The sequence below is a fragment of the Ceratotherium simum genome, chromosome 3 (genome assembly GCF_057802395.1).
Source record: "Ceratotherium simum simum isolate JZ-2026a chromosome 3, ASM5780239v1, whole genome shotgun sequence".
Classification (NCBI taxonomy): Eukaryota; Metazoa; Chordata; class Mammalia; order Perissodactyla; family Rhinocerotidae; genus Ceratotherium; species Ceratotherium simum.
In genome coordinates, this window is record NC_141902.1 from 97,483,882 (window position 1) to 97,509,076 (window position 25,195).

Below are 25,195 nucleotides of genomic sequence, written 5' to 3' on the forward strand. Positions count from 1 at the left end.
TATCTCTAAATCCACCCTTCTTTGCCCTGTTTTGTGATGCAGAAACTGGACCCTGTACACATTCCTCCTGTGCCAGCCAATGTGAGGTCAGGCTTTGTCAATAGAGGGTGCTGGAGAGACAAGCAGGGCCGCGGAGGACGAGGTTCTCCTCTGGTTCACAGTTTTTCCTCTGCAGTGTGTCCACCACCCATGGGCAGGGGCCCAGCTGTCCATGCTCTGCAGCAACTTTCTCACCCCAGGGATGCAAACCAGCTCAGCTGGCCGGCACTCTCCATGAAACTCTTGGCCACCTGGTGGGGGGTTCCTGGGACCGGTTCTGGTTTACCTGGCACCCTCTAGTGAGTTTCTTGGCCAGCAGGCAGGCTGCTTCTGGTGACCAACGGCAGCCCACCGCCTCTCGCTAGTTTGTCCACCACTGGCAGGTCCATGGCAGACACACCTCCAGCAACAGAATCTCAGGCTTTGTGGGGTGGGGTCTCTTCCTCCAGGGTCTTCCTTTCTCGTCTCATTTCCCTGAGCCTCGACGTGGAAGCTGACACCCACGTTTGCCACTCCTGTCTTCCTCAGGGGCCTCCTTTACCACCTTTTATTAGGTAAAAATCTTTATGTTAAATTTTCCCTGTTCAAGCTGGTGTGGTTTCCGTGCCCCGCTTCCATAAACGGACTGGGTGGTCTCCTGGTTCTGCTTCTGGATGCTGCATTTCAAGCGACTAGGCTTTTGCTGTGACCTGAGTCAAAATGAAATTGAAACTAAGATTGGAAACACAAACGCAATAGTGGCACAATTCAAGATGGCTTGATAGACCTGAAAGGGAAGAAACGCCTTGGATAGTCTCCGCAAGCTTGTGGAACAAATCAGCAGGTGGGTCACAGAAGGGCTGGGACCCAGGCAGGGCCATTTTCTCACTCGGTGTATGAACTCAATTCACAGAGCCACCCTGAGAGGCCAGCTGAAGGTGAAGCACTGTTCAGAAGTGACCCGTTATGCTTGCTTCCCCTTGATGTCAGCCACCTGGGCCACCACGGGGTGATGTTCAGCAAGTCCGCTCAGCAGGCACTCCCAAACCCCTGCCTACTCCAGGCAGCGAGAAGAGGCTGTCAGGATTGACCTTGTGACCTCTCTGGGCTCAGGTGTCTGGCCAAGGACAACTAGCTGGGCCAGGTCCTGGGGGGTGCTGCCATGCTTGTAACCCGTCAGGCCCAACCAAGGCCCCAAGGCACAGCTGTCTTGCCCATACCCTCAGAGAGGCCCTGGAAGCCACGCAGATCTGCACACAGGGCCAGGGTGTGTGTCCACTGCAAATGTAAACACTGCCGGTTGTTTTAATGGTTTACGTTTATTTAATAATTAATGAAACTGACCATTAATGGGCACTGCTCTGTCCCTTCTCCACTCACCCATTCTCGTCTGTCCTCTTCCTTGCACCCCTCCCCTGTGCTCCGGAGCAACCGCCTTGTTCACAAACCACTCAGGCCTCTTCCTAACCACACCCTCTTTTCTCTGACCTTCACCGAAGCTCACCCTCCCCTCCACCAGGACTCCACCTCCTTGAAGCCCTCTGGAGCTGAGGCTGCTTGTTTTAACCACAGATTACGCTGTCCACCCTACTCTCCGGGCCCCTCTACACCGCTGTTCTTCCCCTGGTGTGAAATGCGCCTCCTCTGCCTGCACAGTAGCTGTCCTGGGGGCTCCTCGTCACAGACGATTCCTGCACCCACCCCCTCAAGGTTGTCCTCCCCATCTCAAGCCAGAGCATCCCTTCCCTCTCTCTCCTCCGCTTCCTGTCCCCACTTCATCACCGGCTCACTCCACCACGGTCTGGCTTCCAAACACACACCACCTGCATCCTGTTCTATTCACACTGCTGTGTCAAGGTCAACAAAGGGGCTATTGATGGAAGGCCACGTGGAACTTCTCCGTCCTTTCTCTATTTCATAGTCTCTTCTGTGCACTCATTGAAAGGGGTCCAGCCCTTTCTCGTTAATATAAATCAAGGAACCTCTGCTGGGACGTCCAGTTCCTGCTTAATTCCAAGATACCGTAAGTGATGGACTGGAAGACGATGTTAAGAATGGAGTAGCGGAGGGGAGCACTGACTCAGATCGCACTGCCTGGGTTCGAATCTTGGCTCCACAGACATGACTCTACCACATACCAGTTGTGAGGCCGTGGGCAGTTATCCGACCCCATTGTGCTTCGTTTGTTTATCTGTGAAATGGGAATAATCATGGTATCTCCCTCCTTGGGCTGTCACGAGCATTAAGTGGATTCAGTTGTGTAAAACGCGGAGGATGTAGCCAGCAGCCAGTATGGGTCAGCTGCTGTCATAATTATCATCATCATCTGAGTGTGAGAGCTCGAAGGCAACTGTAAAAGTGGCTGCTAAGCCTGGAGCCCCACTCATGTGGCTCTGTTCTTGGGCATCAAGTTGTGCAGTGGCCTCAGCCCAGGGCCTTGGCCTTCCTGTGTCTCATCTCCGTTTATCCTCAGGGCCTGGCATTTGCTAGTGGAGACTAGACAAGTGCACAGAGCTAACAGCCCTGGATTGCTGGGGCAGGGGTGGCCTGCCCACATTCTTGTTATGGCTACGATGAGATGCTCCTGGGCCTTACTAGGATGGGTGTCAGCTCTCCTCCAATGTCTCTCCTGGCCCTGCGAGATGAGACCCGCTGACCCTCTGCCTTCAGTAGACCTCAGCTACTGAGCCTGCAGCACTGTCCTGCCCCTCGCCGTCTGCTGTCAGTCTCCCTTGCCTCAGTCTCTGGACTAGGCTCTTCTCTGGGTCGGGACCAGATCTCCTCCCTTGTTTCCCAGGGCTCGGCACGGGCCTCAGGAAGACTTGTGAATAGGTCAGTGCCAGATGGTGCCCTCCTGCTTCCAGGAAGGACTAGGTACCTACGCCTTCAGGAGGAGGCAGGGGGTCTGTCCACACCCAGGTAAGGAAGCTGGATGTGGAGACAGGGAGGTGGGAGCTCTGCTGGGAATCTGAGACCTCTGGCCTCTGGCTGGTGTCTGAGGTGAGTTCCTGTCTGGTTCGACTGCAACTGCCACGGGGCTTTTCCTTCCTGAAATGTGCACTGTGCTCCAAACTCAGTTTCACTGAATGATATGGCAAGGACATCTAAAGGCTGAACATGACAACCTGCTACAGGTAAATGGGATTAATGCTGGAGGGACAGCTGAATCCAGGGGGAGGGACAGACAAGGGTCAGGAAACGCTGTCCCCAAGACCTCAGGCTGAGGGGACAGAAGTGCTGCTATCAGTGGAGGGGGTGGGGGTGGGGAGCAGCTGACAACTCCAGGTTATGGGCTAGGGACGTAGCACGGCATGTTCCCTGAGGCTGACAGAGAGCTTAAATGGAAGCCTTTAACTTGGGAAATGGAAATTCAGATGTTTGGGCTCAGCCTGTGCTCACCCAGAGTGACCCACTCTGCAGAGAAATGCCCTGTGAGCCACTAGGGACGTCCCCCGTGACAGCACTGTGAGAAGATGGGCACCAGCTCAGGCCTCTCACCAGGGTCAGGGCCGCTGAGAGCCCCTCGTGTGAAATGGAGCCTGGGCCCTGGGAGGTGCTGAGGGGGTCATTAAATACACGCAGAGTGAGCAAGCAAGGCTTCTGGGAAGCGCCCCAGGAGCTGGTTACCTAACTCTGTTTGGCCTGAGGTTTTGTTAACAACACTAGGAGAGATGTTCTCAAAGGTAATGGGACCCCTCTTTTAATATTAAAGAGAGGGATAACTTTACAGTTTACTATTTACACAATTTATTTATATAATTGATCATCTCTACAACTATCCTCTAGTTTTTTGAAACAAGACTATAGGGTTTTTGACTTGAGGGACCTGAAAGACCTTGCCAAGGGCCATAAAGGGTTAAAATAGCATTTAGATGATATCAGCGCACAGGAATGTAGTCCCAGGGCCCTGAAAAGGATAAACGCATTCCACAAAGCCAGGGTCTAAGCAGCCGGTCTCTTAGGAACACCACTGGTCTTCTCAGAGCCAGAGAGAAGAGGCGCTTGGAATCCTCCAGAATTTGTCCCAGGATTCTGGGAGCTTGGGGCTCAGGCCCTGACTCAGGATGTTCACAAAGCATTTCTGTGGCTCTCCCAGGAATTCCTTCCCTCATTCCCCACCTACCGAACCCGGGAGTCCTGTTGGCAAGACCGGAGTAGGCGTTCCCGCTTGGCGAGGAGGTAGCCGGGCTGGAGAGAGGGCTGTAGGAGGAGGGGTCTGCCGGGTAGGTGTGGCTCGTTCCAATCCCAAAGGGAGACTGAGTCTTGCTGGACTGAGAGGGGATTTGCTACGGTCAGGACAAAGCAGAGATGGGAAGCATCACCAGCAGGTCCCTGCCCCTGCCCCAGACCAGTCACTCCACCCGCAGGTACAGCAGGCAGTGGCAGAGTCTGCTCTGGGCTGACAGTGACTCCTCGTGGCCCTCCTGGCCACCTGGGCACAAAGCCTGGGTCAGGCCAACATGTGCGGGCCCAGAAATGGCAGGCCTCAGGCCCTGGGCCTTTGGGAAAGGTCTGATTGAAGTTACCCCCAGGAAACAATGATCGGGGTCCTCTGGCTTCCAGTTACAGGGTCCTTGGCACCGTGAATACCAAGAGCTCCCTCAGCCCAACATCTTCACAGTGCCTCCAGGGAGCTGGGTGTTCTCACGCACTCCTGGGAGGGGCAGCCAGAGCTCCAGAGTGGTGAAGGGCTCGCTCCTGATGGGGGGGTCTCTGTGTGCCCGCCCCTTCCTCCTAGCTCCCCCAGGCCAAGACTGCACGGAGAAAAGGCTGCTGTTGGGGACCCAGCCCTCAAAGTGCCCCTGGGGCAGTCGGTGCTCCCGGGCGCCCAGCTGTTGTTGGGGAGGTCAGCTGCAGCCCAGAGCGCTCACCCCTCCTCACAGCCAGGATCCGAAGAAAGCACATCCCAGGTGCGCTGCTCCCTCTTGGCACCCGGGGGGCAGGGCCCTCCCGGAGCCCATACCTGTCCGGGAAAGGGCGGCCGACTCCCCGTCCACGCCACCTGACTCTGGTTTAGCTGCCGGGAGATTTGGGACATGTTCTGGCCCGTTGAAGAGGAGGACTGGATATCATTCACTCCAGGCACATGCACCACGGAGGAGCTGGAAGAGAGGAAAATGCACTTGTCCTGAGACGCCGGGCCCACCACTGCCCGCCCTGGGCCCCCTTTCGCGCGCGCTCTCTCTCTGTATCCAAGGCAGGAAGTCACTGGACAAAACGCCCATGAGTGGCAAGCCCCAGTCTTCCTCCTCCCCCTTCAGGGCTCCCTCCATCCACCGCTGCATAGTCTTGCCTCTTTCTCCCCATAGCGTCTCCCGCACTCTTCCTCTCCAGCCCCAAACCCGCCCCTGTGTCTCTTGCTCTAAACAGAAGATTCCCAGGAAGAGAGAAGCTTCTCAGAGCAAACACCAGTCTCTGTGTTAACTCACTCCTCTGTGCTCCGGTTAATTTGTTCCCTTGGGCCCCTACAGGGCTTCAGGATTCAGGAAACAAGCTGCAGGCTGTCAGTTCGTTCGTTTTAAAAACAGAAAGGAGAGCCTGTCAGCGGAAGCCTGTTGGACGGGCCTGGTCCTGCCACCCAGAGCACACTGCGGTTCACCTCTTCTGCCCCCGACTGCTAATCTTCAGTTAACTCAACACGTCTTTATTAGGCGCTGGCTGTGTGCGTCACACGGCGCTCCCCGCGTGTCCCTCCACAGCCTCCACCTCTGGCGCTGTCTTTGCTCTGTGTGCACTGCTGGGCACATCTTCCGCGAGGTTTTTCCAGCTATGCCCATCGCACACCAAGCTCATGAAAGATGGGAAGAGGGAGAGACTTCTACTTCGTTCCAGGCCCTTCCTCCTGCCTCCTGGGACTGCTCAGCACAGGGAGAGTGCTGGGCGCCCTCAGGTGAATCCAGTGACTCCAGCGGAGAGAAATGGGGCTCAACACGGAGGCTTTGGGGGAGGGGAGTTTCAGCCAGGTTTTGAAGAAAGGCAGGTTGTAGACCAGTAGAGAAGATAGGGTACAATTTTACTGATTGTATTTTAATATTTTTTCTATGCTATCTGGTCCCTCGTAAAATAGGGAGAACCCAAGAATGTCAAGACATTCATGCACTAACCCAGAAGTTGTAAAAGGGGAATATCACTCCCATCTCCCTGAAATCACTTCCCCACGTGATATAGGACTCCTTTCCCATTCTCCTTCCTGACGAACGTACGACCTCGGAGGGCCCTTTCTGATCATGGTTCTCTGTGGGGGCCTCTTCCCCACCCCTCAGCGCCCTCCCAGAGCACTGACTGATGAGAGCCGGCTGTAGCGTTGGTGGCCCTGGGAAAGATGCCCCGGCTGAAAGGCAGGGCCTTCTTGGGGCTGGGGCAGGCTCTGTGCCCAGCACTGCCCAGGGCCTCTGGGCTGCAGCTGCTGCCTGGGTGCAGACAGGCAGGGCCAAGGCAGCAGGCCACAGCAGGATGCAGGGTCAGCCCATGCTTAGAGGTGTGTAGCAACGCCACTCTGCTAGAGTCTCAGGGCAACCCCACCCCCTTCCCACTCAAACCAGCTCAGGCCCTTTGGATGGACAGGAAATTCTGCCCAGTCCACAGGCTTAAGGCCATACAGGCGTCCTTCCACTCATTCATTCATCAATTCATTCATGCCGTGGACTAGCACTGAGTGAGCTCCTTCCCTCTGCCAGGCTCCCCACAGGGGCTGCTGTCCTCTCCTGACTCCTTCCTGGCACAGCCAGCCGGGTACAAGCCACCTTTCCATCTCCGTAGAGGCCCTCCAACCCACCTCACTCTTCTGTGACACACCCCCCCCCCCAGGTTCAGCATCTCCAGCCGGACTGTCTGTGCTGAGTGCCCCTGCAGCCTCACTCCTCCACTCCGCCCCACACACCATTGCCACCCAACTCTCTCCAGGAGCCCATTTCCTCAAGTCCCTCTTCTCCCACAAGCCTCCGCAGTCTCGTGCTCTGTTTCTCCCAGACCTGAAGCCTCCTGCGTCACTCCTGCCTCCTGGGCTTTGCCAGCATGTTCTGGCTGTTCTCCCCAGTCTGTGCTCCTGATTCCCAGCAGGCACTGGGGCCAGGCCTTGCCTCTGGTGGTGTCCAGGCTTCCTCAGTGACCTACGAGAGGCCCCTGATGCTAAGAGCCAGGCCTGGGGAAGGCTGAACACCCTGCCTGTACCCCTGAGTGGCCCTTTAGACTGAGACCCCAGACACAATGGGCTGTCATCCTCTGTTCCTTGGATCTGGCTGTGGCCTCTGGGAACCAGAAGATGGGGCACTTCCTGCTACCTTGTCAGGTGTCCCTAGCTCTGCCCCATCCTGGTGCTGGCTTGAGGCCAACTCACTCCCTTCTCCCCTGCAGGCACCGCACAGAACACAGTGGCTGGTGCCTTTCGCATCCGAGAAAGAGTAACTGACACCACGCATCTATGGCAACTCATCGAGGGCTCGTGGGCAGAACCAGAGCCACCTCAGCTGGCCCAGGGCCTGCAGAATGGTGACCACTACCTGATGTATGCAGTATTTGCTGCACAAAGAACCGAGCTCTGAGACCAGAGCTTCCCTGGTGAGGGGGCATCTGCCCACCCCTCCACCCCCATCCTGGGCATGTACCTGAAGGCCTTTCCCGAGTGTCCCGGGGGGAATGGGCTTCCTTGGGAGTAGATCTGCTGGGTTCCTGCTGCAGATGCTGAGCTCATCAACTTCTTCTCCGCTAGGAAAACCAGAGCAAGGGTCACATGGGAGGGTGCCCTGCCCTTCCGACCACCAGGCAGGCAGCCCCGAGAACAGGTGCAGGGGTGGGAGTAGGCGAGCAGGAGCGCGCATGCTCGGGGCAGCCCGTCTTCATGCAGCCTGCTCCGCCCTGGCCTCTGCATGCCCATGTCCTGGGGCCTTCCCTGCATGTGAGAGCATCAGGCTGTGCTCTGATGCCTAGGCTGGGCCACAGGCCACCTGAAGGCAGGCCCTTTTCGAGAGCTGGGAAGATGAAAAGAACAAATGAAAGTTCTCCCTCAGACACTATTTTATGGAGTTCATCCACGCACGTGGGGTGGGTATGACACATCTCATCTTATGTGCAAGGAAGCAGAGAGCAATGGCTGAGAGGACGGGCTCCATGTTCAGCAACCTGGCCTTGAACCCCAGCTCTGTTCACTTATTAGGGGTGTGGCTTGCACACGTTATTTAACCTCCCTGTGCCTCAGTTTCCCCAAATGAAAGATGGCGATAATAATAGGGCTGTGGTGGGAATGCAATGAGTTAACATAGGTGACGTGCTTAGAACGGCGCCTGATAACAGAGCACACAGCATCTCAACGTTTCAAGCATTTGTTAAAGTGTGAAAACTGAGGCTCGGCTTGTCCAAGGTCATGAGCCAGCAAGGGAGGGCCCAGTGCTCTGCCCACACCTGCTGTCCTCACCCAGCAGGTGGTGAAATGGCCCACAGACCGACGTACCGGGGGCAGCCCCAGACCTGTGTTCCTCGACCTTCCACAAGGGTTCCTTTGGGAGGCTCGGCTCCTCGTGCAAGTTCGAAGACTCAGACCCAGCTGGGATGCGTCATAATCGACGCTCTTCTGCCCCACTGAATCGTCATTAGAAGACTGAGCTCTGCGCTCTAACCCACAGAGAGGCTGAAGGAACAGGTTCCACCCCCAGCTGGACTGTTCGGACCTTACAAGAGGAAGGGGGCGCTCTCCTTGGCGGTTTGAGAAACAGCAGTGGGAATGGGAGCGCTCTCACTCCCTCTGGTAATTGAGGTGCCCAGGGCTCTCTGAAGCACCCTCCCATTTCCCTAGAATCTCAAAATGCCTACACATCTTATTCCTACAAGCCCTAACATCCCCGCCTGCAACTAGAAGCTGGAATAAAGGAAATAAAGGTTGGTTACGTGGCAATTAATTTGTGACTAGACAGACCTCATGTCTGCACCTGTCTCTGGCTTGAGGGTAGGAGGACAGGCAGAGGGGTGGATGGCCAAGCGAGTGGATGTGAGCAGTGATGGACACTCAGGCTCACGGGCTTGGGGCCAAGAGAGCAGGCTTCAGGGACCACGTGCCGAATTGCCCACGTGTGTAAACAACCTCTGTGACATGTTAATAAACCGGAGGCACTGAGCAGTTTTCCTGGTCCATTTGCTTTTGCTGCAGTGACGGTGGGCCCAGTAGGAAATCCGTACAGGGTGAAAGAAGCTCAGACTTGGGTGTGTATTTCCAACCCAATCCTAAGGCCTTGATCTTGGGGAGAAAGAGAGGAGGCTAAAAGTGGCAGAAGTAAGGTAGACTTAGGGACTTCTCTTGACTACAGACTTAATGCAAGCCTTTCTTTCCCTCATGCATTTAAGAGTTTTTGGTGGTTTGGGTAAATAAGAAACACATTTTTTTCTAACTGCTCCAGAACATTTGTAGGGTACAAAATTAAATATCCTTGATTTTATTGTTCAATCTTCTCTATCTTTCTTCATTTCATTTTATTATTTTGATCTACTTGATTTGTTAGAGATGAAGAAAGGCCTATTGAAATCTACTACAATTTAGTTTTATCAGGATCTTCTTGTGTTTCTAATTATTTTGGCTTTCACCTGTTTCACTGTTCATGACATTTATATCTTCATTTTAGACTCTATCTTTTATAAAGTAAGCCTCTTTGCCCACTGAACGCTTGGAATCTTTCTTTGGCAATACTGATGCCTCTACTTTGCTTCTGGGTTTGCAGGCATCACCACCACCAGCTCTTTCAGGTTAAATAGTTGCATTTTGTTGTGTTTTGGTTATATTGTATTTTGGCAGCATACTATTCAGAAGTTATCAATCAGGAGTCCTTGAACATCAACTCATTTTATCACTCTTGATATTCATACTTTCTTGCCATCTCACTATTTTTCTTCTGAGCACTTTGCAATTTGCTAAAAATTTTCTTGTCTTTTCCTGGAAGTGGTTTGGAAGTAAGACATCCTTCCTTCTTTTCTTTTTTCCCCTTGAATTAGTGGTTATGTTTATATACACTTGAAGCTATATTTCCCTACAAATGTCAGAGATGAAATAGTATAAAGTGATGAGAAATTTCAGTTTATTACCCCTAGTCTAAAATATGTCTGAATCTTTGCTGAATTGATTTGATATTGGTTTTCATTTTTTTAAATATCTTTTATATCTTTTAACAATTTTTATACTAATTCTAGGTGCTGGTGGTTTCATTTTTAATCACTACTGCTTTTCCAACCTATCACTTATTCTGTGTTCTAATATTTTGACTCATTTCACAAACAAGCATAATCTTTTGCAGGTAGTTTTTCCAGGAAGTATAAGTAGATGGCGCATATCTGAGACTGTCTTTCTGTTGTTTCCATATATGAAAGCAGATGGATTGGTGGAAAAATTTTGGATATTTTCCTTTCCTTCTTTTTTGTCTGTTGATTTTTTTTTTTTCTATTTTGTCGTCTTTACAGGAAGGCGTCTATGTTTGTATAATATTCAAATGAATTTCCCAGAAATGCTGTGGGTATCTGGTCAAACATTTCAGGCTTATGTGAAAGGAGAAAAACCTTTTAGATGTTCCACAACAATAGCACATCCTCTTGCTGGATGAAACTGTATTTCTCTATACAAGTCGAGGAAACACTGATGTAGGCGGGTGGCACGTGTGGACGGCCAGTGGGAACCAACTGCAGGGAGCTTCCATGTCGTGCTACCAGGTTTTCTGTTGGCAACTGGACACTGTGTTGTGCTGCACCCGCTGCTCTCAGCAGAAGGCAGCTCTCGCGCCCTCCTTGCCTTCTTGGCATCAGGTCCACAGCCGGGTGGGTGTGACAGCTGCGGTCTTCCACCACACATGCTGGCAACAGGAGGGTTGAGGTTTGCTCTCTTTCACCTGCTGGGGGGCCTCTCTGTCCTCCCCTCAGCCACACTGTCTCTAGCTCGTCAGCCCTACTAGGATGCTACCAGGGTTCCCTTCCAATTACAGCATTTCTCAGGCTTCCTTTGGGTAAGTCAGCTGGGTTCTCCCTTCAACTGATCCTGATTACACTGTATCTTGCAGAAATTCCTTGACCATGTGAAAATGGAAACTTTTTTCTGGATTTTGGATCCACCAAAGACATTTCTAAGTTTTATATTTTGCTAATCTTAGTGGTAATCTGAGCGGGAGAACGAGGCAGCTACATGCATGGGTTCCATGTGACAACTCAGAACTGCACCGTTTTCTCTAACAGCAATATGGACATAGGTAGGCAACCTAGTGACCATCATAGAGGGTTCACTGAGTGAATTATGGAACATCCATATAATGGAACTCTACGAAAGCCATAAAAGTGATTTAGATTGTTTAATGATCTGGAAATACTATTATTCATAATAAATTATCAAGTGAAAAAATTAAGCTACCAAACAGTATGAACTCAATTTTATATACAAAAAGAATTCATATGCGTAGAAAAAGACAGAAAAGACATACTTTTAAAAATTAAAGATAATTATATCCAGGTGGTAGGACAGTGGGTAGGTTTTTTTTTTACTGCATATTTTTATTTTAAAATGTGGTCCTCTCTACGTTAGGGATGAAGCTGAGATTTTTTTTGACAGGGACTTGTCTTTGGCTTAATAAAACTAAGCTGCACTATGGATGAATAGAGCTCATTTATTCCAAACCCTCAAATTTGAAGACAAGATGTCAGAGAACCCAGGCTGCTTGCCCCAGGTAACAGGTAAGTGAGAGGCAAGGCCAGGAGTAGAGGCTCATCTGACTCCTGTATTCAGTGCTCTTTTTATAGCCTCTGACAGTCACTGAAGACTCACCCTCTGCACCTTCTCCCTCAAGGGTGGCTACCTCTAGATGGCTGACAGCAACTGTAAACCCACATCCTTACAACCTCAGCGCTGTTTGGAAACTTACATGCACTGATTCCTGCAAACATCTCAGCAAACCGGGGATCCCTTTCCTGGGAAAAGATCGCATCTGCCTTTTCCACGGACTTCCCGGCCTCGTGAACTCCGGCTGGTAGGTTGGGGACAGGAACCTGTTTGCACATTAAAACACAATACATCCACGTGTGAGGCACAGAAGGTGTGCTTCCAGCGCTCACCAGCTCTCCTTTATCATGTCCCCCTCCCTCTGGAATCGCTGGCATTTCAGGCTTGAACATTTTATAGGGTGGGGAGCTTTTCTATGTATGAAAGGCCAGAACAGATGGGTGGGGGTGTGAACCAGAGGTCACAGAAAGGATGACGGAGTCACACTGATTACTTAGAGACAAATAAAAATAGTCAGCTTACTTTAAATATCAGGAAAAGTGAACATAAAGTTTAATTTATGAGAGAGGCCACATACCAACACATGTTGCAGTTTCTCCATGTGCCAGAAGCAGCAGGAAGAGAAGGAGGAAGAGAAGAGAGGGGGACTAAGGGTATGGAGAGGAGGGACACAGACAAAGGCAGGAGAAAGGGCTGTGAAGCTGGAGGACGGACGGGTTCAGAATGTTCCTGCTGGCTTCTGAGCACTGGAGCTCACACACAGCCTTGTGGAGCTCCATCAACCCTCTGACATTCTCAGGACTGGCTGACTATGGCTCATAGTTCTTCACCTGGGCTTCACATGCTTCATCCTCTTCCTGGCTCAGTTCTGCATGGAAGAGTGAGCAGACCCCCAGGGACCAAATAAATCTCCCTGCACTGTAGAGGGTGGGTGGAGCAATACACCTGTGGGCTGAGGGGCTCAAGCTAAGGGTTGTCTTTAGTCCTCAGTCCATTGGGTTGGAGACAGTTCCAGTTGGGAGAGAGTTTTCCAGAAATTCACCTGCGACAAGTCGTATGATGACAGCCCGTCTCTCTGGTGCACCTCCAATTCTGCCTGCTGCTGCTGAAGCTGCCTGTGAGACAAGAAGTCAACAAAGGTCGTGAAGGGCCGCCACGGGGTCCACGGGCTGAACCAGAACCTTCCCTGCTCTCCAAAGCCACAGTGGGTGACACCCAATTGATCTCTAAATTGTTTTCAATTTTTATTTATTTTATTTTTTTTTTGAGGAAGACTGTCCTTGAGCTAACATCTGTTGCCAATCCTCCTCTTTTTGCTGATGCAGATTGGCCCTCGGCTAACAGCTGCACCCATCTTCCTCTACTTGATATATTTGGGACGCCGCCACAGCATGGCCTGACGAGCGGTGCGTCGGTTCATGCCTGGGATCCGAACCTGCGAAGCCCAGGCTGCCAAAGTGGAGCGCGCATACTTAACCACTATGCCACCGGGCCGGACCCTGTTTTTTTTTAACGCCCCAAATCAAGACTCTAAGCCCTGTATTTTAAGTTTAGGCAGCCAATATTTACACTTAAGCTTGGATTTATGACTTTATTTTATGCAGGGTAAAAAGACACCACACTAAAAAGGAAACACTTTAAAACAAAATTCAGAAAAGCAGTTGGGTTTAACACTGAATGAAGCTGTCGGCTTCAGCTAATGCTGACCTGTGAGCTTGAGGAGCTCACGTGACCTCATCCAACCCTCACACTAAACTTCCATCATGGTTACTTCAGCCACATTAAAATTAAGACACTGAAGTTCAAAGAGGCTACGTGGCTGTCCAAGCTGGCTGATTAGCAAGTGGTTCTGGCCTAACCGAGCAGGTCTGACCTGACGCTCCTGACCCTGCCTGCTCTGCTCTTGGCCACGACCAGCCTGCTCCATTTGGGAAAGAAAAAGACTCGTTAGAGAAAATGGCTGCTTTGTGTTTTAAAATATGGAAACTGGGTTACTTTCAAGGGACAGTGAACCCTACAGCTCAGAGCCTAAAACAGGGCAGGATGACAGGGTCCTCTTCAACTCCAAAAACCAAGATGAATGATGGGCAAAAAATTATTAGCAAATTACCAAAAAAAATTACACATACCTCCTGCCCACAAATCAATTCAAAAGACATGAACAGACCATCCAAGCATTAATAAATAAATAGGCAAACATACATATAACATGCAATATGTATACATATAATATACAACAACATATATAATACATATATATGTATAATAAGCAAGTATAGGGAAACATTTTACCATTAAAATAATCAAAATAAATGCAAATTAAAACAACCCTGAGGTACAATTTTTCACCTACTAAGTTTGTAAAAACATGTTCAGCATGGTGGCTTGGTGTTGAAACTACTACGGCTGCACTCCGTTGGAGAAGTGTGTGTGGACCATCTTCTTGGAAAGCAATATGGCGGCCCACAGTAGGAGCTAAGGACACAGTCACACTCTCCCAGGGGGTTGTCCTGCTGCTGGCAGTTGTGCTAAGGAAATTATGCAGCGGCAGGAACTAAGAGCCCCAAGCAAAGTGGGCTGTAACAGAGGTGAGACTTCGTAAATTATGTCTATTAATTTACTGAGTGAATGCTCCACAGTCACTAACAGTGACCACTGGGAAGACCAGCTGGAAACACCAGAAGCTATGATAAGAGCGTGTGGGAAAGCTCAGCACAGACGTTATGCACGCTGTGATTGTGGCTGTGAAGACTGTGTCCCGTGTGGGTGAACACAGGGCATTTGGAACACAGAAAGATAACTTAAGTGTTTCCATTAATTGGAAAGATTTCCTTGTTTATTTTCACTGTCTATTTTGAAGCAAGAAACATCTTAGTGGGCACCCTCCTTTTTTTTTTGAGGAAGATTGGCCTTGAGCTAACATCTGTTGCCAGTTTTCCTCTTTTTTCTCCCCAAGCCCCCAGTACATAGTTGTATATCCTAGTTGTAGGTCCTAGTTCTTCTACGTGGGCCATTGCCCCAGCATGGCTTGATGAGCGGTGAGTAGGTCAGCGCCAGGCATGTGAACCGGCGAACCCCGGGCTGCCAAACCAGAACTCGCAAACCCAACCGCTGTGCCACGGGGCCGAGTGGGCCCCTTTTAACATCTTCATGATCAAGCTTTTGTCACCCCTGGCTCTGCCCTGGGCAGGGAGGCAACAGGACCCCACAGAGGAAGCGCTCAGACACCTTCCTCTGGGCCTGTGGTTCAAGGAGGGCCAGCTAGACACTCAGCAGGGAGGAAGTGAGGGGAGTACGAGGGAGGGAAAGTCTGTTCATGAGCAGGGGGACGTCACTGGAAAGGAGGGGCAGGTACGGGTGTGGACCAGCTCAGCCAGAGGAGCAAGTCCCTGAAGAGGGGCCGCTGGCAGCGGGATAGCTGCAACCTGAAACACCCCCAGCGCAGGCATGGCGAGGATCTGGAGGCCCCCACAGAAGGAGGCGGTGTGGTCAGACAGGCCCAGGGGGAGTTTGCCAACCGTACAAGGAAGGCAAGAAGGACACTTGCATCCAGTGTGCTGTGCCCGGCCCTTCTGCTGGGAGTCTGCATTCCCTGCAACTCACCTCAGGCTCACAGCATGAGCTATCAGCCCTCGAGGGAGGTATTTTTTAAACTCTCGTTACAAGTGAGGAAAATGAGGGTCAGGGATGCTAACGGTCTGCAGAAAGTAGATGGTGTTCTCGAAGAGAGCATCTCGAAGGTGGTTAGAAAGGGTTTAGTGAAGGGGTTACTTAACACGTGTGGGCAGTGGTATGGGAAACTCAACTTGGGTGGTGAAGAACCCCTGGGCTAGCATCAGGGGGAAGCACGACTTCCCAGGACTAGAGGGGCATGGGGGAGCAGGGGTCAGACCTGCGAGGAGCTGCCCGTCAGGAGCCTGGCTTCAGTGACAGATGCAGCCCCTGCCCACCTCCCTCCTAGCCTTCTATCACCCCACTGTCTCTGGCTAGTCCCAACACTGGCCAAACAACTGGAAGTCAGAGAGCAATGGAGCCACTGAATCCTGTCCATGAAGTTCACCCTCTCAGGCAACCAGCAGGGTAGGGTGTGGAAAGGTCTCAGAGGGCAAAGGTGACTATCGACACAACCCCCAGGCACGCCTTGCTTCTCCAATTCCACACGCAAGCCGTCTGGGTCACACTAAAGAGGCATTCCTTTGACCGACTACTCTCGGCTCCTAAGGACAGAACACACAGAGGTGATCTTGTCCACAGTTCCCCAGGCACAGCAACCCCTGGCACATCATCTCTTCTGACTGGCAATTGGCCAGTCTCTGCTTGACCTCCTGTGCTTGGAGCTCACTGTTTTTTGAGGCAGCCTGCTCCATTTGTGGACAGAAACAATTATAAAAAGTTTGTCCCCAAAGTAGCCCAAATCTACCTTCTTACCACTCCCATTTTGAGTTCCAATTCTGGAGAAACACAAAATAGGTCGAATTCTGTTTCTAAACGCTTTTTCTCAGCATTCGAAGAGACGTACAATCTGAACACTATTCACTCCTCCAGCCACGCCTCTCACCGCTGTGCCTCTGCTGTGTGTGCATCCCCCACAAGGGAAGACCTCCTAGAAGAGAGCCCCAGTTGGAGGACCCAGCAAACAGCTCACTTAGAACTAAGCCCAGATGAGCCATCTATTCAGTGGCGTGCACTGAAATGCCCCCGCCAAGCTGCGTGCTGGGTGCCGGGGAGAGAAGGACGACGCAGAGCCCACGCGGTCCCTGCCCTCACGGAGCCGACTGTCTCCAGGGGAAGACGGACAGGTCAGTAAGCGATTGCAGTGTGCTGAGTTAAGAGCCACGATGTGGGAAGAACGAGGTTCTAGAACGAGCTTCTATCTGAGCCCATAGTATGTCTCCTAACCTTGGTGAGAGCCCAGGGCAAAGGTTAACGATAAAACCAGCAGCCTGTGACTTCCCACCAGGCAGCCTAAGCCCATACTTGTAACACCAAGAGCACTAAAAACAATTTTCCAAAAAAAACGAGATTTCAAAAAATTTAAAAAGAATCAATATACTCATCAATAGGAAAATCATAACTTACTATATTTTCCTATTCCTACTTTATGGTTTTGCTTTGCTTTATTTTGATCTACATCTTGAAGCCACCGTCATCTTTCATGTGCAGGGCCTCTAAAATCTCAGTCCTCTGCCAACATTTTCACATCTCTGCAATGTTCCCATTTTACAAATAAAGAAAGCGAGGCTCAGAGAGAGTTCAATGCCCCCCCACCAGCTGGGGGACAAGAGCTGATGACTGGAAACCAGACGCATCAATGCTGTGCCAGGGCGACACAGCTCGATACAGGGCACACAGGATTCAAATCCAGGTCTGTCTGGCTGGGGAGCCTGCAACCTGTCCCATGGTGTAACCAAGTCCATCGCTCCGTGTCTCCCATCCCACAGCTGTGGGCCCAACAAGACACCATTTCGAGCCACCAGGGGAGAAAAAAATCTGTTCTTTGGGATTTCTGTGGGATTGGAACAGTGAACTCCCCTCCATGGCAGCAATCTGTGGAACATCCTCTCTTCCTTGCACAATTTTCCAGACCCCAACCTTCAACCCACAGGTGTTTTTCCAGGACTTAATGACCACTCCCACCAGCCCAGCACAGAATCTTAGCGAGTGGGCACGGCCACTGTGCAGGTTGTGCTGCTGTGCCCTGGGTGCTTGGCCGTAGGCTGAGTGGAGCAGAAAGCCAGCCCTCACCACTCTCCCGGCTGCGTACTCCGTGAGAGAAAGTGTGCGCTTCTATTTTGCAGGAAGGTGTGGTGTGGACCAAGGCGTTAGGGTGGGAGTTTGGGGCTCCTAGACCAGACGAAGAAGGCCTTTCACTGGGATGTAGAAAACAAGGTCTCAGGCTCGGCTGGCAGATGCCCAGGGTCCTCACCTCACTCCCTCTGTGGTTTGGACATCAGCATCTCTGACCCACAGCTCTGGTTTCCGCTTCCAGAGCTAGAAGAAGTGCTGACCTGCAGGCCACCCCATCCTGAGAATAGGCCTGAGGAGGCTTCTCGAACGTTTCGCGGCAATGTAATGAAAATAAACCCTGGTGTGCTTGCAGATTCCAGGGGGGAGAAACACGGCTGCTCAGCAGGAAGCTGGCGACAGCACAAGCGAGGGAAGCAGGCTCTCGCTGCAGCAAAGGGCTGCTCCCATCAGGCGGGGCAAGAGCTGATGACGGCAAGGCGGACATACCAAGCCTGGCTTCCCGTCAGTGCCGCCTCCCTGCGTCGGCGAGTGCAGGGTGCCGGGCAGATGCCGCCAGTTATCTTGGACGCTCACTGGACAGAGGTCTTACTCAGCCTGAGTCAGCGAGCCAGCAGCCTTAGGGGAGCACTCAGAGGCAGCCTGCGACTGTAGCCCTGGGAGTAACTGGAATCTTGCTCGGAGGCAGCTGGGGGCTCAGCAAACTCAGCTGACCAGAGTGAGACTCATAATACCCACCACTGGTTGAGCACTGTTGGCATGTATAATACCCACCACTGATGGAGCACCGCTGGCATGCCCATCGTGAAGGGCTCTGAATGCCCCTTAAGGGGCTTGGAATTGATTTGATCAGGGACAGGGAGCACCGTGAGTGTGTGTTTTAGAGAGATTGCTCCTGGGGCTACACAGAAGGCAAGGGGAGCTGGTCAGAAAGAAGGATGGATAGCCACCTGAGAGATGGCGAAGGGCTCGACTGGGGCCCTGGAGAAGAGGCAGAGGAGGAGGAGACGGGCTGAGAGAACCCCAGACAGAACCTGTGGGGCCCCAGTTCTCTGCCAGGCCGCCTGCTGCAGGTGGGTGAGAGGGTGGGACCCAGGACAAATCCCAGGTAGGGCCTTGGTGACCAGGTGCGTGGGCCCCTTCCCGGCTCTATGCTCTGCAGAGACGAGGAATCCCTACTCCCAGCCTCCTGCCCACTACCGACCAGCGGGTGGCTGGGTCCGAGGCTGCCATGCCATCACTGAGTATGCGAGGGCTATCGACGGGCTCTGAGACGCCCAGCGTGACTGCAGGCATGGTGGAGTTGAAGGGAACACATACACCAGCAAAACACGCAGTTGTGGCTGTGAAGACTTACAATGGCTTTGGAGCGGTGCTGTTGCAGGAAAGAGGGCTCGGCCGAGCAGATGCAGAAGGAAAAGATGCGGGAAACAAAGAAACATAGCACTCAGGTAGTCAAATGTGAAAAGGCCGATATGAGTCCTGCTCAGGAACAGCCCATCACTCGTCTCTGTAAAAGAGTGTCGACCCCCAATACCAAGACATGGGCGCACTTCAAAGTTGTGCAGCCAGCATGTAAGACCGCAGCCTGTGTTTTCTGAGCTTCATTCCGGCATCGTTTTCCAGCATCAACATAACAGGAAAAAATGCAGGAGTGATAAAGAGGCTTTCTTTCCAGCAGCTTCACACAAACGCTCATCATTAAACGCTCCATCTCTCTGGGAAGTTTCTTTTGGATGCTCCTGACTGACTGCAACTAAGCTTGCAATTTTTTTCCCCCCAGCCCAGAGCATTTAAGGACCTTTCCATAATAAGTCTGCCTGCTGCTGGCTAAGTTTAGCCATAAACTTGAAAAAGGGCCTCTTCACATCCATGGTGGTCACTGCCTTCTGCTGTCCACAGTAAACTTCTCTGAGTACCTTCACCCACTGAAGACCTCTCAGTCCAGAAGACAGAGGTCAGTCTTCCGGTGTGAGTCCGCCATCCGAGGGGCATTCTCATCCCATCTAACCTCAATGACTGCCAAGAGCACCTGTGTTGAGAAAATACATAGGGACACTCCTGGATGGAATGCTTGTTCTGTTCTGTCAACGCTCCCTGACATTCAGAAAAAAGGATTGAAGCCTCTGCCCGTGGCTGCTTCTAGGAGGAGCATCTTCACCTTCCTTCCAGGCCCCACGCAGGCGGCCTGCCGGATGCTTCCTCAGAGGCCCTGGGGGGCCGGGTTCATTGTCTGCCTCCTCTGTGCTCTCACATCAGCTTATCTGTCCTTCCCTTCTGCCGCTTCTCGCTTCTCACGTTCTCCATGTGACAGGAGCCTCCCCGGGACTCCTCCCTGTGATGGGCTCCTCCTTGGTGGCAGGGACCATAATGGAGGCACCTGGAATCAACCGGACGCCTGGCACAGGACTGTGTCCCTTCAGTGTGTTCCGTGACTATCTGCTGGGTTGAACTGAGTCACAACAAAAGCATGGACTTTGCTGGCTGACGCTTAAATAAACGTTGGAAGTGAGTGAAGGAGATGAACAATGTAAAAGTACCAAAAACCCAAAAAAGAGGAGCTTCAGTTTGCTCTTCTATCTAAATCTAGAGGACTGCTGAGTCCCCAGCCTGGGTCCACCATCTGTCCCGCAGAGGACGGACCTCACTTGCTATGGGAGCAGCTTCAGCCACGGTGGGACTCGAGTTTGAGGGCAGGGCACAGTCTGTTCCTGTGACACCCTGAGAGGCTCTCTCTCGTCCACAGACACCAGGACCACACATGGCCACGGGAAGGCCTGGCAGAAAGCACAGGTGTGGGAAGGGACGAAGCGAGCAGATGGGGTGAACGGAAGAGAAGGAGGAACAGGATATAACAGCGAGGCTCCCACTAAGGACCAGTCAGTATGTTGGCACAGAAGGATGAAAGTTCTAGAATAGTGTCCATGGCTCTTGCCCACTTCCACGGCTTCTGGCACAGGCAGCCAACATGGCTTCAGAGGGGCCATGACAGGAGGTACGAGCCTGGGGACGAGCTGCGGCTTGACCAGATGCTGAGATCCGGGCTGGCATTTGCCGCCTCCTCTTCCTTCAGGATCCTCCCCCTGGGCTCCCACTACTGTACTGGGCTCCACCCCATGACCTCCATCCCCGGAGCTCCTGAAAGGGAGGCCTGCACCCCACCTTCATGCCTCAGTCTGCTGAACAAAGAAAAGGCCGTGGGACCCTGAGCTGGCTTGTCTGACACTCACTCCGGTTTCTCAAGCTTCACTGCATTCTTCAAGGCCAGGGCCAGACATGGGCCCAGCACCAGGGGGGGCCGCTCTGCTCCCTGAATGAAGAACCCCCTCCTGCCCACGTTGGGGAAGCAGGAGAAGTCAAAACCCTCAGCTCGACCGAGTTTACCAAGCAGCGACTAGATAAACTCAGATACAGAAGAAAATAAAATAACGTCATCTCTGTGCACCCCTGGGTCTATGACTTGTGCCATTTGTTCCTGCTCTTCTCACAACCAAGAAAGTCTTGACTGGAAGACGGAGGTCTAAGAAGAACCAGAGTATCAAGTCAGCCACCCTACATACCTGAGTGAGATGATAACTTTGGGGGGTACTAGTGCCAAACCCAGAGTGCCCTAGCAGCCAAGGCAAAAAGGGGAGTTGGTCAGACCACTGGGGGGACGATCAGTGAGTGAGTTACTCAAGTGGGTCCCCGGTGGAGGCAGAAGCCAGGTTGCCCGGGGTGAAGAAGGGACGGATGGTGAAGGGGGGCAGGGCCAGCGGGAGAGAAAGCTTCAGCGGGTTGGCAAGACAGGGGTCTCTGAAGACCAGGAAGTCATGTGCCTGCCTGAAGCCCCAGGGAAGGAGCCTGCGGCGAGGGACCGGATGAGAAGTGCGGGCCGTGGGGGACAGAGGGTGTGCTGGGAGCTAGAGAGAAAGAGGGGCCAGCCGTGGAGGGAGGATGCTTGCCCTTGCCAGGAGCCAGAGAGGGGGACAGGAGGGGATGGAGATGGACACTCTCAGGGACAGGAGGGGGGGTTCACATGGACGGTCCTGGCTTTCCCGTTCACTGGAAGGCAAGATGATCTGTTCAGAGTTCGAGGAAGAAAGTGGGTCAGGGCATGTCAGGAGCCCACAGGAGACCTGGGGCAGCCTGTCCGGAATGAGCCAAGAAATGGCCAAGCGGCTACAGCGGGTGGCAGAGGCGTCCTGCTGTGAACTGTCAGGAACGACCGTTGCAGACACTGTCCCCTGGGCGGCTCTGCGCCTGCCCCCCTAGAGGGCTGCACGCGCACGATCCACATGCAGGAGCAGAGGAGGGGAGTTCTGCTATTCTCTCTGTGTCACAGACGAGGCAACTGAGGCTTAGCAAGGGTGGGGGACTTGCCCAGTTGGGAGCCGTCTGGTCACCTGCCGTCTGAGGGATCTGCGTGGACCTGTCTGTCCAGCTCTGCGCCTCGTGGCCCAGGAGCAGGGCTGAAGCTGAGACACAGAGGGTGGTGCTGCCTGGAAAAGAGGCTGCTGTGTGGGCCCCAGAGGGGAGCGCCTGATTCAGGGAGTGGGATACGGCGATGGGGCCACGGTGACTGCTGGGAGGCTTCAGTCTCCAGAGAGGCTGTCCGCGGTGGGGGGGGGGGGGGGGCGGGGGAGGCAGGGACGGGAACAGACCCCGTGCCAGTGTTGAACCCAGGAAAACAGAGGACGGTGGTACCACTGAGCGGTGTGGGGAGACGTGAGGGCAGTTCTCAGGATGTCAGCTCATCGCCCCCCACTGCAGGCTGCAGTCGCCCAACACACTGAGCACAGCTTCCTCGTGCTCATGTACAGCTAGACATCATTTTACCATTGTTCTAGCTGGTCCTTTGGCCTTGTATTTCCTGGAGAATAAATCCAGAGAGGAGGCGGGACCTGCCCACAGCCCGCCAGCCTCATTGAATCCTCACGCCAACCCCATGAGGGAGGTATCATCACCCATTCCACAGATGAGGAAGTGAAGGCTACTAGATGGAGTGACACACAGGTCAAGGTCACCTGGCCCCAGTGCTAACACCTGTGGGTGCAGCTGTGGTGAGGCTGGCAGAGATCCTGGGCCCCCAGGCCCTGAGGAAGAGGAGACTGGGCAGCAGAGAAACTGTGCGTCCCTGAGGCGCACATTCCTCTGCCCCCGGCCTCAGCAGGACCAAGAAACCAGGCATAAGCAGCTGGCACACCAGGGAGCTGCCAGGGACTACACCCAGCTGCAGTCTGCTGGGCTCTGTGCTCAGGGGAGAAGAGGAACAGAAATCGAGCACCTTGAACCAACTGCTGGGAGCATCACTTGGCCCCGGAGCCTCACTGATCTGGAGGGCAATGGGAAGGGGAACGTGGCAGGGGAGCAGTGACCGGGACCACGTCTTCCCTCTCCTTGCTCCTGTCCCTGTAGGGATCTCCAGCTGCAGGTGCAGCCAGAGCCTGCGGGGAAAGACGAGCCCGAGAAAGGGCGGCAAAGGACAGGCGCATACGCACTTGACGTTGGTGTTGGTGCAGATGATGTACTCAATCTCGTCAGAATAGGGATTCTGGAAGGTGAAGCTGCTGGTGCGGATCAGCATCCACTCCCGGTTCTTCGTGCGGAATCGATACATGACCGACAGCACCTGGCCTTTCAGCTTGACCACCTGAGAAAACATTCGGAGAAGGAAGTCAGCGGGAGGCACGGTGGTGCCAGACAGCAGGAGGGAGGGACACCAGGCCACGCAGTCGCTGCGAAGGCCAGCAGGAGCTCAGAATAGGGCACTGTAGCTGAAAGACAGCAAAAGGGGGAGTGAGAGCAACAGGGCGAGAGAGCAGGTAAGCCATGGGAACCCTCTGTCTCCCTCCTCTTTGAAACAGGCACTGCATTCGGGGCATTCTGTCACCACCATGTGGGAAACCAACTCGTGAATGCCCGTTTTATATCAGGACTTCTTAGCTTTTACAAATCAGATCATGAAAACTCTACAAGCTGGAGTGTTTCCCTTTTTGCCTTGGCTGCTAGGGCACTCTGGGTTTGGCGCTAGTACCCCCCAAAGTTATCATCTCACTCAGGTATGTAGGCATATTGTATTCATGGATTAACTTCTTCATACCTCACATTAAAAAGTTCTTAGCCTGTGCTTAATATTATAAATTGGATTAAAGGTACTCTTTGGGAGGAGATGTAATAAAATAAATTCGTATGCCTTATCTATTTGCAGGAATGTATCTATTATTATTTTTATGTTGCAGGATGGTTTCCCAAATACTTCCAAATGTATTCCTTCAGGTACATCCTCACAAGAGTTTGGTGAGGTGGGCTTTACTATTTACAGACGCCAATACTGAGTTTCGGAGACATTAAATAAGTTGCCCAAGATCAGACAACTGTGGTGGAAAAGCTGGGACAGGAACCAAGATCTTGCTTCAGAACCACAAGTTTGTCCCTCTGGATACACTTCGCTCTTCTGCTCTTTGTGGACACACAGTCTGTGCACATGCAGAAACACAGAGACGTGTAAAAGCGTATCAGACAGGCAGACGGTGGCGTTCAGGGGCAGTTCTCATGGCTGAAGCATACACGGAAGAAAGAGACAGGATACAAACGGCCGGGGCTGGGTCTAGGCCTGGGTGCGATTATACCCCTGGACAAAGCAAGGTGAGCAGGAGCTCTCCTCTCCACAGGCCTGTCCACCCCAGAGCCTGGGCTGGTCGGACGGGGAGGGCTCTGGGCCCACAGCAGCAGGCTCGCCTGACTATGAGACCACAGTGTGATCAGAGGTGAGAGGGGGGCCTGGTCCCATGGCGCAGGGAAGGCCCAATCCCCTTTCCTAACTCTCCACACCTGTAGTTTATTCCCAGTCGAATGTCAGTGGGCAGCAGGGGGCAGGGACTTCTGGGTCACCTGAGTCGCCCCCACCCTCAGCCCAGGGCCTGGCTCAGAGCAGACGCTTGGAGCACATTCCCCGAAATGACTAGTGCTGGGCTGATACACCTGGGGTGACGGACAAGGCTCCCTGGTGGGAAATCCCCGGTGATGAAGAAAGCAGACCGAGAGCTCGAGGAGGTGGGAGACCCTTCGTGGCCCCACGTGTGGGGAGGCACCACGGGGCCCTGCCGGCAAGTGAGCTGGCTCCTTCCTCACAAGGCCAGAGGACAAGGCCATGCGCCCTCAGGCTGGCATTCGAGGGCGGCCCACAGGGGCCTCCTCTGTGTCTGCACAAAGCACAGGGGAACTAGGCAGCCACCCCCACACTTTGACACCCGTGTCTCTGCACTGAGAAAAGGTGCACGAAGGGTGCTCTTTTGTGTCCCTTCTGACCGGAACGCCTGCGATGCTGTGAAATTTTTTAGCTCCACGTAACAAGCGCTCACAAGGCATTGCCCATGTGCAAAGCTCAGCGTGGGAGCTGCGGATGAAGAACAGAGGAAGGGGCCACAGCCCTGCGTCCTTCCAGGGGCCAAGCCACAGGCTAAGCATCTTACACATGTTACCTCACACAGCCCAACAGCTTTTGTGCACCTGGAAACTGAGCCTCAAAAATCCTGCCTAAGGCCTCATGCCTAAGGAGTGGCAGAGGCGCGGGGGACTCAGATCTACCCGACCCCAATGCCCACTGTCTTCTCATGAATCCCTGTAGCTGGCAGTCTCCCTGTCCCCAAAGAGCTTCTCCCCCAGCACGGCCTATCGAGAACTGTGATGCAGAGGGAGCACACCAAGGACCAC

General features: G+C 53.0%; 1 protein-coding gene across 2 annotated transcripts in view; it reads right to left on the reverse strand.

The window, feature by feature from the left end:
* The window catches only part of ARNT2 (aryl hydrocarbon receptor nuclear translocator 2), a 179,399-nt gene that overhangs the window by 9,464 nt on the left and 144,740 nt on the right, over positions 1 to 25,195 (reverse strand). Inside the window, exons 12-17 of one of the 2 annotated variants that reach the window (XM_087429057.1) lie at positions 22,981 to 23,132; positions 12,798 to 12,870; positions 11,898 to 12,021; positions 7,623 to 7,722; positions 4,982 to 5,120; positions 4,142 to 4,289 (exon numbers count right to left, since the gene is read on the reverse strand). In XM_087429057.1, the coding sequence (XP_087285183.1) occupies positions 4,142 to 4,289; positions 4,982 to 5,120; positions 7,623 to 7,722; positions 11,898 to 12,021; positions 12,798 to 12,870; positions 22,981 to 23,132 (736 nt within the window). Of the gene's footprint in view, positions 1 to 4,141; positions 4,305 to 4,981; positions 5,121 to 7,622; positions 7,723 to 11,897; positions 12,022 to 12,797; positions 12,871 to 22,980; positions 23,133 to 25,195 lie in introns of both variants that reach the window. The other variant, XM_087429056.1, reaches the window with a different exon arrangement.